This window comes from Scyliorhinus torazame, chromosome 7 (assembly GCF_047496885.1).
Source record: "Scyliorhinus torazame isolate Kashiwa2021f chromosome 7, sScyTor2.1, whole genome shotgun sequence".
Classification (NCBI taxonomy): domain Eukaryota; kingdom Metazoa; phylum Chordata; class Chondrichthyes; order Carcharhiniformes; family Scyliorhinidae; genus Scyliorhinus; species Scyliorhinus torazame.
The window spans coordinates 294,156,101-294,170,430 of NC_092713.1; the positions used below are offsets into that span (position 1 = coordinate 294,156,101).

The following is a 14,330-nucleotide window of genomic DNA, read 5'->3' on the forward strand; positions in this document are numbered from 1 at the left end:
CCATGTACCATACCACCATGTATCCAAGTCCAGTGTGCAAAGTAAAGTAAAAAATGCATTTCTTGAATATGTAATGCAAGGAACAACATGAAGTGCAATTGAAGGACTGAATTCTTGACGTGCCAAAAATAGTGGTTCAAGTTGGCAATTATATTAGATTGAGAAGCCATTAGTATTCTCTTCATATAATACCTTGTTGAAAGTGCACACAGTGAACCCACAGCTACGAAGTATTTAGCAGGACTCCACTCAACATATTCAAAGGCACCAGGAAGTGGACTTTTAGTATCAAGGAGGTAGTAAGGCATCATAAGTGTGAGGGCAGCAGAAACCCCAAAGTAGGCCAAGAAGCAAATGAGAAGAGAAGCTATAATCCCAACCGGGATGGACTTCTGGGGATTTTTCACCTCCTCACCTAGGGAAATAATAAAACAAGAGAATCAGAATACAACAGAGCAAAATAGCACAAGATTCCTTCTGGTTCTTTTGAACATCATTTTTCCTTCACAAACATTTCCTTTAACAAAGAAAGATCTATCAATGGACTGCACTATGACCTCTGTGACCTCTGTGACCCCTATCCCCACCCTTCCCAACGTTTAACCAACAGAATGCAGGTCCACAAACTGAGGTTACAAATACACAATATTGTGCTCACAGATAATTAAAATGGGTCACAATGACAATATTTTCTAATGTGACTCTCATCGCAAAATAACAACTAAAATGAGTTTAAAATGATGCAGCATTAATGAAAGGAACTGAAATAAGCCTAATTTACCATCAATAATTTAAAGAATATTTTCAGCGTGGTCAGTGCATTTTCATTGGGATACTTTCATTGCATGTGTATTTAGAATGGATAAAATCCTCCCTCCCTACTTCACTGAATTCCCAATCAGAATTACACTTCATAGGCGGGGCCAAGAGGATGTATAATTCAAGACCAAACTTCGACTTGCAGAGAGAACAATATAATCTGGCTGGTGAGGATTTGCTGGACACACTCCTAGAACAAGCCTCAATTCCACTTTCTCGTCCACACTCCATTCCTTTTGTTCCCTAAGAGGCTAAAAATCTCTTCATCGCAGCCAAAAATATGGGGGTGGATTCACCGCTCCCCGACGCCGAAATCGCGTTCAGTGACAGGGCGGAGAATTCGTTTTGGCGGCCGAATCGGGAGCGGCGCCGGTTTTTCAATTCTCCGCCCCCTGAAAATCGGCATACACGAGGAGTACGTTGCGACAAGTATCCACCGCCTCAGGCGGCTGCAGGCCGGACCGCCAGCCCACATTGCCCCCAGCCCCGAATGAAGCCCCTGTCCCCGACTGGCCGAATTCCCAACGGCTTACGTGTGCTCACACATTCCGGGATCGTTGCGTGGCGGCTGTGGACTCAGTCCGGGGCCACCCAAGTCGGGGGAGGGCCGATCGGCGGGCAGGGGGGGGGGCTTCATTCGGGGCTGGGGCAATGTGGGCGCGCGAGCGACCAATGCGACCAATGCGGGGCACTACTTTGGTAGTCCAGGTCCGCGGGGCTGCGCCATGGAGCACGGCGCAGCGCTGCAGACCGCTGCCGCGCGCATACGCGGCCTCTGACCCGGAAGTGTTGAGGGCCAATTCGGCAGCTAGAGCTGCAAGCTCTACGATGGCTCCCTGCTAGCCACCCGCAAAACGGGGAATCGGTGGCCTTTTGACGCCAGTTTTCCTGACGTAAAAGACCACAGTTTTCACGACAGCGTCAGCACTTCGTCTCAAAGTGAATCCAGCCCATTGGCCGTGATTGTCTCACCATGTCGGGCCCGGTGAAGGTCCCGTTGTGCCAGGTGCACGCTGGGTGTGATCCAGATAATTAGATTTAAATGAACCATTAGCCTCAGCTAAATATGCACGTCCTATTTAAGGCTGCATTCTCCTGGCTTGTGGGAGTCACCCGTCGCTACGGCGAGGCCTCACGCAGGCACAGATTAGTACTGGTTTCCACAAGGCGAGACCAGGCATGATAGACATGCCATGGGGCTCGGAGGCCATTGGAGCCCCTCGGGTGGTCGGGGACAGTGCCATCCACGGTACCACGAGCAGTGTCCCGGTGCCAGGTTGGCAGTGCCAGTTTATAGGGCCTAAGGGGTGCTTTGCCCATGAAAGGGGGGGGGGGTGAAGTGGGGGATATGAAAGTTGGGAGGGTGAAAAGGGAATGAAGGGGCTTCATGAAGGTGAAGACAAAGACAAAGAGAGAAAGACAAAGAGAACATTACAGCACAGGAACAGGCCCTTCGGCCCACCAAGCCTGCGCCAATCTGATTCCTTGTTTAGACCTACTACTTATTGCCCACATGATCTATAACCCTTCATTCCCCGCCCGTTCATGTGGCTATCAAGACACATCTTTGTTTTTTAAATGGGCATGTTTATTAATTAATTAAACGTCTATCAAGATACAACTTAAACATTGCTTTCGTGACTGCCTCCACCACCTCCACTGACGTGTTCCAGGCACCCACCACCCTCTGTGTGAAACACTTATCCCGCACATCTCCCCTATACTTTGAATCTGTGCCTCCTTGTAATTGAGTCTGCCGCCCTGGGAAAAAGCTTCTGACTATTCACCCTGTCTATACCTCTATAATTTTGTAGGCCTCAATCAGGCCACTGTCTTTCCAACAAAAACAATCCGAGTTTATTCAACCTCTCCTCCTAGTTAGCACACTCCAAACCAGGCACTTCCTAGTAACCCTTCTTTGCACTCTCCCCAAAGCAGCGCGTCCTTCCGGTCGTGTGGCGACCAGAACTGCACGCAATATTCCAAATGTAGCCCCACTAAAGTTTATAAAATTGTAACATGACCTGCCAACTCTTGTACTCAATGCCCCAGCCAATGAAGGCAAGCACGCCATATGCCTTTTTGATCAACTTATCCACCTGCATTGCCACTTTCATGAAACTATGGACCTGAACACCTCGACTCCTCTTTTTGTCAATGCTTCTAAGGGTTCTGCCATTTACTGTATAATTCACACCTCAATTTAATCTTCCAAAATGCACCACCTCGCATTTGTCCCTTGAATTTGCGACTTTACCTTTTGTACCAGTGTACCATCAGGGGCCTTGTCAAACGCCTTACTGAAGTCCATGTCGGCAACATCCTCACCTTACACTCGTCAATCACTTCCTAAAAAACTCTATCAAGTTGGTAAGACATGACGTTCCCTACACCAAACCATGTTGCCTATCACTAATAAATCCATTCGCTTTCAAATGAAGGGGGAGTGCTGAAAGATGTGGGAGGCCTGAAACAGGAGGGACTGAAAAGGGGGCCCTGAAGTTGGGTGGCAGTGAGTGACCTCATTGCGAGGTATGCTCACTTGGGGGGGGGGGGGGGGGGTGCCCCGCTGCCCACAAGGATGGATGGGTCTGGGGCAGGGTCACCCTTATGCCTGGGTGGTTCAGGTGGGGCTCACGATAACCTTTAGCGATGGGGAGGACGTTGTACCTCCGGGGTCGAGGGCTGAGGGTGTTGAAGACCCTCAACCTCACTTTGAGAATGGGACACCCTTTAAAAATGGCACTCCAGCCTCTGAGGAGCCGGTCTAGCCGGTGAGTTTATTTCCCAACTGCAGAAAAGATTCTCTGGGCACGGTCTAACTAAAAAAAAATAGAGTCCATTCTGGGCGGGTTTAGCAGGGTCGTTCCCGGTGCTACGGCACTCTTTTTTTAGTGTCCTGGCATGGAATGTCCCCACCCCTCTCCACGAGGCCGCACTCAGCGTAATTTCTTACACTGAGGAGTTCCGGCGACCCGATCTCTCAGCCCCTTCGATGCAACCTCTGGACCCTCCCCCAACTCACCTGTTGGGGGTCCTTGGGCCACCCTCCCCGCACCTCGCTTCACATGGACAGAGCATCCCCAGGCCCAATCCTCAACATGGGAAAAATGCCAGCCTGGCACATTGCCACGGCCAGACTGGCAGTGCCAACTAGGCACCCTAGCAGTGCTAACTTGCACCTTAGTGTCCAAAGATGTGCAGGTTAGGTGGGGCTACGGGGATAATGCAGGGGAGTGTGTCTGGGTTAGGGTGTTCTTTCAGAGGGTCGGTACAGCCATGTTGGGCTGATGCCCTCGTTCTGCACTGTGCCATGCTGGCACCAGGGTGAGACTGCAAGGATGCCCAGGTGGCATGCCAAGGTGCAAGGCTGGCACCAGCAGTGTCAGGGTGCCACCCTGCCTGGAGGCCAACCTCCTGGGGGCCTCCGATTGCCTGGGAGACCTCCCCAGGTACCATTCCATCTGGTCTCCGTTTGTGGAGATAAGTACTGAACGGCGCCCAGCTGGGGCCTCCTCAGAGAGGTCAATAATTGCTGGGTGTGTGGTGGATCCAGCAGCAGCATGGCTAAGTGGCTCCTTACACTCACTTAGCCGTGCGAGACTGAGTCCCGCCCATTGTGGGCAGGATCCAGATCGCAACATCTCATCGGGTTAGATCTCACGAGGTGTGATCGCCGTTGGGAATCCCTGGGGAGCTGGTGTTCCAGACAGGGAAGGAGAAATAAACTGAAACCTCCAATTCCTTCCCTTCTGTCCGTAATCATAGAACCATATCATTCCTACAGTGCAGAAGGAGGCCATTTGGCCCAACAAGTCTGCACCGACCCTCTGAAAGAGCACCTTAACCCAGGTCCACTCCCCCACTCTATCCCCGTAACCCCACCTCACCTGCACATCTTTGAACACAAAGGGGCAATTTAGCATGGCCAATCCACTTAATCTGCACCTGTTTGTGTGGTTTAATTTTGAAAAGATAGATGCGTGCATTTCCAAATTCCCTGCCAGTTTAAAATTTCCAGCAGGCTTCTGTGGGTTTAAACAAAGAGAAAAGCTTATTCACGTATTCACCCCAAAATACCTAAACACTATGGCCAGAAGTTTACGATTGCCATGCGCATTTGATCAGTGGGCCTGGAAGCGACCGTGTCGTCCGCTTCCGGCTGCGAACGTTGATTTCTTGCTGGCTAGCCAACCAGCATGAAACGTGGGCAGACATTGGTACAGTGATGCTGGCAGGGACCAGAACTGGCTGGGTGCTGAGTCAAATTGGTGACCCAGAGTGGGTAAATAAAAAAGCCCAGCCAAGCCTCTGAAGGCTGCCAGGGGTAGTGGAGGAGACAAATGGATCTGTCAATGAGAGAGTATGAAATTTGGCACAGGTTCCAGCCTCAGCACCAAGTGAGCACGGCAAGTGCAATGCTAATGCAGGTAGGCCCCAGGATTCTCAAACAGCTGCCTGCACCAACCACTCAATGGAAGAGAATGTCACGCCACAAGGTGCAGTGAACGTACATGATGTGGTGCACCCTACATGGGTCCAGTTCCGAAAGAGGTTCAATGATCTTCTGCACGCTGCATGGGTAAGTACCAACTTGGCATGGAACTGATGTTTTGGAAAATGACTACAGGGCACTACGCTCGGGGTGTGAGATACATCGTGTCAAATGGCACATATCCATGTGTCAGGCAAGGGTGGGAGATGTTACCATTCATCTTGTGTGTATAGAAGAGTGAGGAGTGGCAATCTAACAGGAACATCAAGCTGGCAGTCCAGGGTGCGAGGGGGGTGGGGGGGGTTTCCCCGATGCTGGAATGGTGTAGCAGGTGGGGGGGGTCCCTGATGCTGGAATGGTGTAGCAGGTGGGGGGGGGGTCCCCGATGCTGGAATGGTGTAGCAGGTGGGGGGGGGGGTCCCTGATGCTGGAATGGTGTAGCAGGTGGGGGGGTCCCCAATGCTGGAATGGTGTAGCAAGTGGGGGGCGGACTAGTGAATGCACTTGCTTACCTTCAGAAGAGAAGCCATAACAAGCTGGAGCGCATATGAATGGGTGGTGGGATGCCCAACATCCTAAGCCTGTCCAGGTTTGAGCTGGGTGCCATGGACATGGAGGAGGAAGGTCTACAAGTCTCTGAGAGGCAAGAGTCTTGCAGGATGGTAAGAGTGCAGTGGGTATATATGATAGTGGGAGAGTGTGCAAGAAGGGCCGAGTTGTGGCATCCAATGAGAAGTTAAAATCCTGGACACCCATCATTTGGCCACTCATACTGCCTCAGTGAGGCAAATGTCCATTTTGGCAAACAACCATCGTGCTTGCTCAGACACTTAGTGATGATGTTCTTAATTCACATGTTCCGTTTCTCCCTCAGAAGCACCATCATCATAATGCACCGCTGACCCCGAGGACCCCTATCCTGGACACCTGAGGGAGGAACCATTGGGCAAACCACCTCACCACATCCGCACTTTGCATCAAGCACCAGCGGGGATAAAGGAAATTCAGTGGGCGGTGGCGTGCTAGCTCAGCTTGGAGTGCACTGTGGTGAGGGCAACTTGAACTCACATGAGGAGCTGATCAAGGCCCTTTGGCACCAGTTGTCGCAGGGCTGCAAGAGGCCAGGATAGGGCTGAGTCCAAGACAGATGATGAGAGTCTGGAGTCATCCATCAGGCAGCTGATGCTGGATGTCCAGTGGAATTTGCGGGGAGATCTGACGCAGATCCCTGAAGGTTTTCATGTCATGGTACTGTCATGAGCAAGTTCACGAGGAGCTTGCGCTCTGTGTTGACCCTGAGCACTGAGTGCACAGCTTCCTTGATTGAGAGAGCGATGACCCTCATGGAGAGGCATCTCCGGGAACAGAATCAGGAGTTCCAGGGTTGCGCTCGGGCCTGTGAGCCCACACACAGGTAATGACCTCAGGAGGTCACCAACAGTGTGTGAGATGGATGAGATCTCTCTGCTAGTTGCACATCCATCATGGTGAGCAGGAAGGTCCAGACAAACCTCCCACAGGCAGACGAGCTGCCTGTCACCTCTGTGGACTCCTCTCACGGTGCTCCGGGTGAGGGTGGCAGCTCCTCTGCCAGTGACTGTGGCATCTTCTGAGACCGCGACAACTGAGGATTTCCCAGCCATGTCGCTGGTCGCACCCTCCCAGGGGGAGCATGCTCAGACCCTGCTGGCCAGAGGACCACCACGAAGGCCGTCAGAGTCAATGTGATATCAGAGTCAGCAATCTGCCTCCAATGACACTGCCAGAGAGTGGGATGGGGAGAGTTGAGAGCACCATGAGCACGGGATGGCATTTTCACTGATGTCATACATTCATTTCATTAGTACCATGTATTGTGTATTTGAGACTTTGTTTTGTTCCTTGCTGGCAATTCTGGTGCTGAAATAAATCAAGATTTTGATTGAACACCCTGAGTCTCCTCATGTTTCCCATAGGTGCAAGCTTCATCAGTGTCTTATGATAGACACCAGGGGCAGCAAACATTATTACAGAGATTGTGAGACACATTAGGTTAATGGCATTGTATTCTCAGAAATTTGTCTGACGGGGGCAGTTCCCTTGCACAGAGAGGGAAGCCACATCTTGGCAGCCCAGCTTAAAGAGCATTGAACCAAGGCCTCTGTGGTGTCCCTGCCTCCCTGAAGGTTTGTCAAGTCTGCCTCCTCATCCTCACCTTGTGCCTGCCCAGGTTCATCAATGGTTCCATCAGTAGAGTCTTCCTCTGAGACGTGTGGTATCCTCATCCTCGAGTGGGTTCCCCCTTGTCAGTGCCAGAATGTGCAGAGCGCAGTAGACCGCAATGTTAAGCGACACTCACTCTGGAGGGCACCCCCAGAACCTCCAGGTAGAGGGACCTCATGTTCAGCAGCTCTATAGCCTTGTGGCCACCTAAAATGGCGTCCAGCAAGAGATGCTGGGAAAAGTTGTCAAGGGCATGGACAAGCAGGCTGCAGGCAGATCAAGTAAAGCTACAGGAAAAGGCTTTGCAGACTTCAAACAAAGTCACAGCTTGATGCAAACAACATAAGTAAAGGGCTATCTCCAGGCCACCAACAGGATCAATAGAGCTGACCTGTTAATCACAATTGTTTACCAGACACAGCGGCACCTAACTTCCTTCTTTGGAACGGCCTACATTTTTCCAACACCTTCAAGTACGGCCACTGAGTGCCCACCCCAAAATTGATGTGGCAGCCCCTGATTGGACTTTATTGGTCAGGCTGATTGAGCCCTGATCAATTGATTGACAAATGACCAAGAGACCGCCCACCAAAAAGTGTCACAAAATTCAAACAGCATAAGAGTTCCTGCACGGATTCATTCTTTCTCTTGAGCAGCAGTAACTAACAAAGGAGACTTCCACCGGCAGACGAAAGACACCATCCACACTACCAACAGAAGGAGGACCAGTGCCAGAAGAGAACCAGATTGATAACCAACTAACAGAAGACTACAAGACCAGAACTACAGATAACAGGCCGATATCTGCCTAATGCTTATCAGTCACTGCCAAGTTAAGATCTTGGAACTATTGGTGTATAGTGTAAACTATGATTGAGAGTGTGTGATTGAACAACCATAACCATTGTGTGCGCGTGAATAAATATTGTTCTGTTTTATAAACTGAGTCTCATAGTCATTTGCCCACCATATACGAGTTAAGACACACTGTGGTTTAAAAAGGGCAACAGCCTTCACAACCACCACTCTTGTGGAGGCATGACACCGATCGTACCTCTTTTCCGGATCTGTCTGAGGGACTGGTGTGGGGTGGGGGGTGGGGGGGGGGGACATGAGCCATCTTTTCAACAGAAACTCTTTTGTCACCCAGGAACCAACTATGCAGCTTAGCTGGAGCCACGACCAGCCTTGTGTAGCCATCTGGGATGGCCACTTGCAACCAGGAACAGGGAAGGTTGCAAAGCATAGTGGGAAGAATGGACAATGCGAGATTCAGGCAGGCTCAGAGCCTGAATGTATATTTGTGAGCGAGGAATCCAGACGGCATCGAAACCCCCAACCGATTAGCATTTTGATGGCCCATCTCCGCCAGACAAAGGACTGATACTTGAGCGACCGATGCATTCCCAGACATTTCGGCGCCACTCCCTGTAATCGGGAAGCGTAAACAACAGCGTCAATGACCACTTGAGACACGCCCAGCCATCAAGACCCCCGCCCCTTTATTGGCTTGCGAAAACCCCCAAGAATAAAAAGAGACACCACCATGTGTTTGGCCTCTCTTGGACCTGGCGCTCCGGCAACGTCTACTTCCAATCGCAGCACCACCAGAAGCAAGGTCACGTTCAACGCCCGCTACCAGATGGATGAGCCCAGCTGAGCAGCAGTTACTTCTACAGACTCGATAGATACAGATCCGAACAACGGCAGCTGTCCCTCTGACCTAAGCCGGGTGCCTGAAGTTAAGTACATGTTGTCATAGTCGATAGGTGTAGCTTAACTAGTAGTGTTTATGTTGCATGATTAATTGTGTGTGTAAATAATGTACCCTTGATCCTGAACTAACTAACTGGTATTTGGCTCTTTGATCGATATCTGGTTGAACCTTGTGGTGGTATCATTTGATACCTGGCGACTCTGAGCTATATAATATTGATATCCAAAGAAAGAAGGGCAACCTCATTGACTGCCATATTTACAGTAGGTAAAAAAGGCAAAACTTGGCGTCTGGGTGTGGGGCATCATGCATCATGGGTGCTGCCAGGGTTCCTTGCACGGACGTAAAGAATCTGGGTTTGGTGGTCACACACTATCTGCACATTCATGGAGTGGTCACCCTTCCTATTTGCAAAGGCACCTCGCTGACCCGCTCGAGCCTTGATGGTCACATGAGTGCAATCTATAGCACCCTGGATGTGGCGGTCCCAGCAATAGTTGCGAAACCTCTGGTTTGCTCAGCTTGGCTGACTTAGTGTGTCCAGCAATGAATGAATATGAGGACCCATCTGAAGAGAGTGTCAGCCACCAGCTTGAGACAGCTATGGACAGCTGATTAGGACACTACCACACATATCCCCCACCGATCCCTCGAATGATCCAGATGCATAAAGATTGAGGGATACTGTGACCTTCAGAGCGATAGGCAAGTGGCTGAAGGCAATCTCCAGCCTGATTATTTGACATAACTATGTCACAATGTCCCTAGAGAGGCAGAGTCCCCTGCGGCTCTGGACCTTGGACATGTTGAGGTAGCTGTACTGCTGCCTGTACATTCTGACAGCAGGATAGTGGCACCTTCTGCCATGCCTGCCACCAGTTGGCGCTGCACCCCCTGTGCCAGCACCTCTTCTCCTACAGTTTTCTTTGCAGCTTGCGGACACCTGGGCTGGATTCTCCGTTATTAGGACTATGTCACCACGCCGGCGTCAGAGCGGTGGACTTTCACGCCAGAAAAATTGGCGTGACGGGTCTATATATTCCTAGCCCTGCAGGGGGTCAGCAGGGACCCGACATAAATCTAGCAGGTTTTGGTGCAGATACGGGCCCAAGCACTTCCGGATCGGAGGCTACGGATGTGCACGGCGGTGGCCTCCAGCGACCGCGCGTGCTCCATGGTGGACTCGGACCCTGGAGCTAGACCCTGAAAATAAACCCCCCGATCGGACACGCGCATGACCCTGACAGCCCGCATAAACATTGCCCGGCCGCATATCAGGCCCCCCCTGCCGTCCGATCGGCCCGCCCCCGACCAGGGCAGCCGCGTACGGGTCTGCAGTTGGTCAGGGGCAGAGGATGGCGGAGTGGGCCTCCAACAATTGCCCCAGGTAGGTCCTAGGTGGCCCGGTGTACTCCTCGAGTACACCGCTTTTCGGGGCCCGCAGAATCGGAGAACCGGCGCCGGTCCCGATTCCGTGCGGGGAAATGGATTGTCTGCCCCCGCGCCAGCCACGATTTTGGCGACGGAGTGCGGAGAATCCAGCCCCTGGTTTCCGGTACCTTCAGCCCCTCTCTTCTTCCTAAGAGGAAGTACCCTCCGCGGGGAACACAATACTGCCCATGCACAGAGTCGACTATACAAAAGAATCCTCAGAACAAGGCCAGAACAAGAATCCAGAGGAAAAGGTCTGAATACTCAACAATAAAGCCACTGTAAACTCTCACCTGAACTCCCAACTACTCACAAAGCCAATTCTCCAGCCCTTTTGTATCGGCCCTTTGTTGAGAAAAGTGCAAAACCGGGTTGGCTGCCTTTCTGTCTTGCCCACTCAATTTCTCGATTAAATTTGAGTCAATTGATGTTTTCATTGTTTTAAGTGGCTGATTAGTTGTCAGTGGGCGTGCCACATATTCCTGCACACCCCCACTGACCATAATATTGCATGAGTTCATGATGATGACGGGATGCACTCATGACATCATCACCCGTGATTTAACATTCTTCCAGGTCGGAAACATGTCTGAAAATAAAATGTAAAATTCTGGCCTTTGTCAGTCACATGCCACACACTCCGGAATGATATGATTGAAGAAGATAATGGACTTCTACAGGTATTAAACCAAAAGAATTGTTAACAGTTCACATGTCTCTGTAAATCCAGTGAAGAAAGAAGCTTTTTCCCACTCTTGAATTGTAGTTCAGGTAAGTTCAGACAGCTATGGACAAATATCAGGAGTGTCATGAAGTCAGGCACTCGTGGCTATTGAGTCCAATTTCTTTACAGTTGATCTTGAGTTTTGGAATGAGACTGGGAGGCTTTAAAAAAGCCTTCTAAGCCTCTTTGTTCTTAAAAAACAAAAGTAGCAGAACTTTTCTATTCAGCTGTTGCCTTATCAGTGTTGTTCTGTAGACTACCCCAGATCGCTTCTGAGTTTTGGGATAAAAAGTTTATAGTATCAGAGAGCCAGTTTCACTCACATGGTCAACGGTCATTAGTATACAATAGAAGGTAAATGATGAGCTTTCACAGTTAACTTATGGAAAACTGGTCATGTCAGCTTTCCTCAGTTACATTACAAACCTGGACACTTGAAGCAAGCTTTGAACAAAGGAAGGTTTGAATTCCACAACTGAGGGATGTCCATTCAAAGGGACCCACATATTATGATTCCATTTCGAATTTCCTGGAATTGTGATAGTCTGTGTTGAAGTCACAAAGGTTACCTGACCTCTTTGGCTGCCAACTTAACAGCTAATCAGTTCTAAAATAAATAAAGGCTCTTCCAAAAGTTTCCACATCAGCATCGTCCGTGTTTAAATTTATGAATATGGCATGCCTTTTATTGGGTATGACAGTGATGTTCAATAACCTGCTTTCATTACAAACAGTATTCATAGTTTTTCTGTTCAGCTCCAAAAGAAATTACCTGTAGTCGCAATGCAATCAAACCCTACAAATGCATAGAAACAAGTGGCAGCACCGGTCAGAGTACCACTGAATCCGTACGGCATGAATCCTCCTGCTCCATAATCACTGGTTATGTTTATCGTTGAGGACAGATTTCTAAAGAACATAAGAAACATATAAGCACACAATGTTGACCAAAGCATCATTTCTTTATTATGTTCTCTCCCTCTCTCCTGTGATAATGCTGTGGTACAGACTCACAGGTGATGTGCCCTCCAGTGCATCAACCACATGGATATTCTTTGTCCATTAATTTAGACAGAGAGCATCAGCAAACAATTCAGCTACAGGTAGAACCATGATTGAGCCTGACCTTGCCGCCGGCCATTTTGTTTTTTCTCTCCATGTTGTCATTGGTAGTTAGAGTCAATCCTCCAGCCAATCCCCAAGCTCAGACCAGTGAACTGGGTGCCTGGACCCTGAGAGGTTCAATAAGATGCAAAGTACAAAGATAAATTAGGATCCTAATGCACGGCAGCTGGCACCTGTGAATCCCATGCAGCAGGAGATGGCACTTTCAGATGGAAAGAAGCTAAATTAACCAAGGAAATTTACATTGATTCTGAGCATTCTCGACCATAGAAGGCTGAGGAGGTCAAATCATTGAATATATTTAAGAAGGAAATGGATAGATTTCTAGACTTAAAGGTGTCAAGGGGTATGGGGAGCGCATTGGAGTATGGCGTTGAGATAGAGGATCAACTAGTGCAGCACGGTGGCGCAGTGGTTAGCACTGCTGCCTCATGGCGCCGAGGACCAGGATTCACATCCTGGCCCCGGGTCACTGTCCATGTGGAGTTTGCACATTCTTCCCGTGTCTGTATGGATCTCACTCCCACAACCTAAAAAGATGTGCAGGGTAGGTGAACTGGCCACACTAAAATTCCCCTTTAATTAGAAAAAAAGAATTGCATACTCTAAATTTAAAAAAAGAGATAGAGGATCGGCTATGACCATGTTCATTGGCGGAACAGGCCCGACAGCTGAATGGCCTGCTCCTATTTTCGATGTTTCTATGGGTGGGATTATCTCGCCCCCAGCCACCTGTTACTCGGCAGCCCGCCGATCGCTGGTGGAAAGATTCTCTCTTCCTGTCGCTTGTCCCATTGAAGAAACCGCACACCACCAGGAAACCCATGGACGGGGTGCACTGACAGCAGGAACAGAGGGCGGGATTCACCGTTCCCCGACGCTGATTCTGTAATCAGCTATCGGGCGGAGAATCACTTCTGATGCCAAAATTGGGGGCGACACCTGTTTTCTATCCTCCGCCTCCTCCGAAACGGTGTCATCATGTCGCACGCCACACGCTGTTGGATCGGCGTTAGCGCGTCACCTGAAGGCCTTCCGGCAAAGCTCTGCCCCGATGGGCCGAGTTTCCGACCGCACGGGACTGTCCAGCGTTACCACAGTCGGCCGGAGCGGTGCTGCTGGCCGGGAGGGAGGGCATCCGCGAGGGCTGGGTGAACTGGTGAGGGGGTGGCCAAGGGGTGACTACGGGGTGGCCAGGGGGGCAGTATTTGGCAGGTCGGGTCCATGCACGGCGAGCGCCATGTTTTACGGTGCGACAGCTGTAAGTCGCTTCCGTGCGATAGCACGGCCACGGAACTGGTCATTTGCTAGGCATTTATATCTTGGGAGCTGGGAGTTTTACTCGGCACGGCTGCTAGCCCCTCATCAGTTGCAGGATCAGTGAAGAGTCGGCGCAGATTTTTTTTGTCATAAAACGTCACAGTTCCTCCACATTTAGTCTCACAAACGGTGAAGCCAGCCCTGAGAATCCCAATGGTCTGAGAATTCCGGTCTATGTTTCTATTATCGTAGAATAATACAACACAAGGGCAGCACGGTGGCGTAGTGGGTTAGCACTGCTGACTCACGGCGCCGAGGTCCCAGGTTCGATCTCGGCCCTGGGTCACTGTCCATGTGGAGTTTGAACATTCTCCCGTGCCTACGTGGGTTTCACCCCCACAACCCAAAGATGTGCAGGCTAGGTGGATTGGCCACGCTAAATTTCCCTTAATTGGAAAAAAAATTAATTGGATACTCTAAATTTAAAAAAAAAGAATAATGCAACACAGAAAGAACAATTTAGCCCACTGCGTCTGTTTTAGCTCAAAGAGCAATCC

At 50.1% G+C, this 14,330-nt stretch overlaps 1 protein-coding gene across 1 annotated transcript in view; it reads right to left on the reverse strand.

Annotated features, from left to right (window-relative positions):
- LOC140427104 (cationic amino acid transporter 2-like) overlaps positions 1 to 14,330 on the reverse strand; it is a 74,820-nt gene that overhangs the window by 33,543 nt on the left and 26,947 nt on the right. The window contains exons 5-6 of the mRNA XM_072512618.1: positions 12,161 to 12,297; positions 193 to 415 (exon numbers count right to left, since the gene is read on the reverse strand). Of these exons, the coding sequence (XP_072368719.1) occupies positions 193 to 415; positions 12,161 to 12,297 (360 nt within the window). The remainder of the gene's footprint in view (positions 1 to 192; positions 416 to 12,160; positions 12,298 to 14,330) is intronic.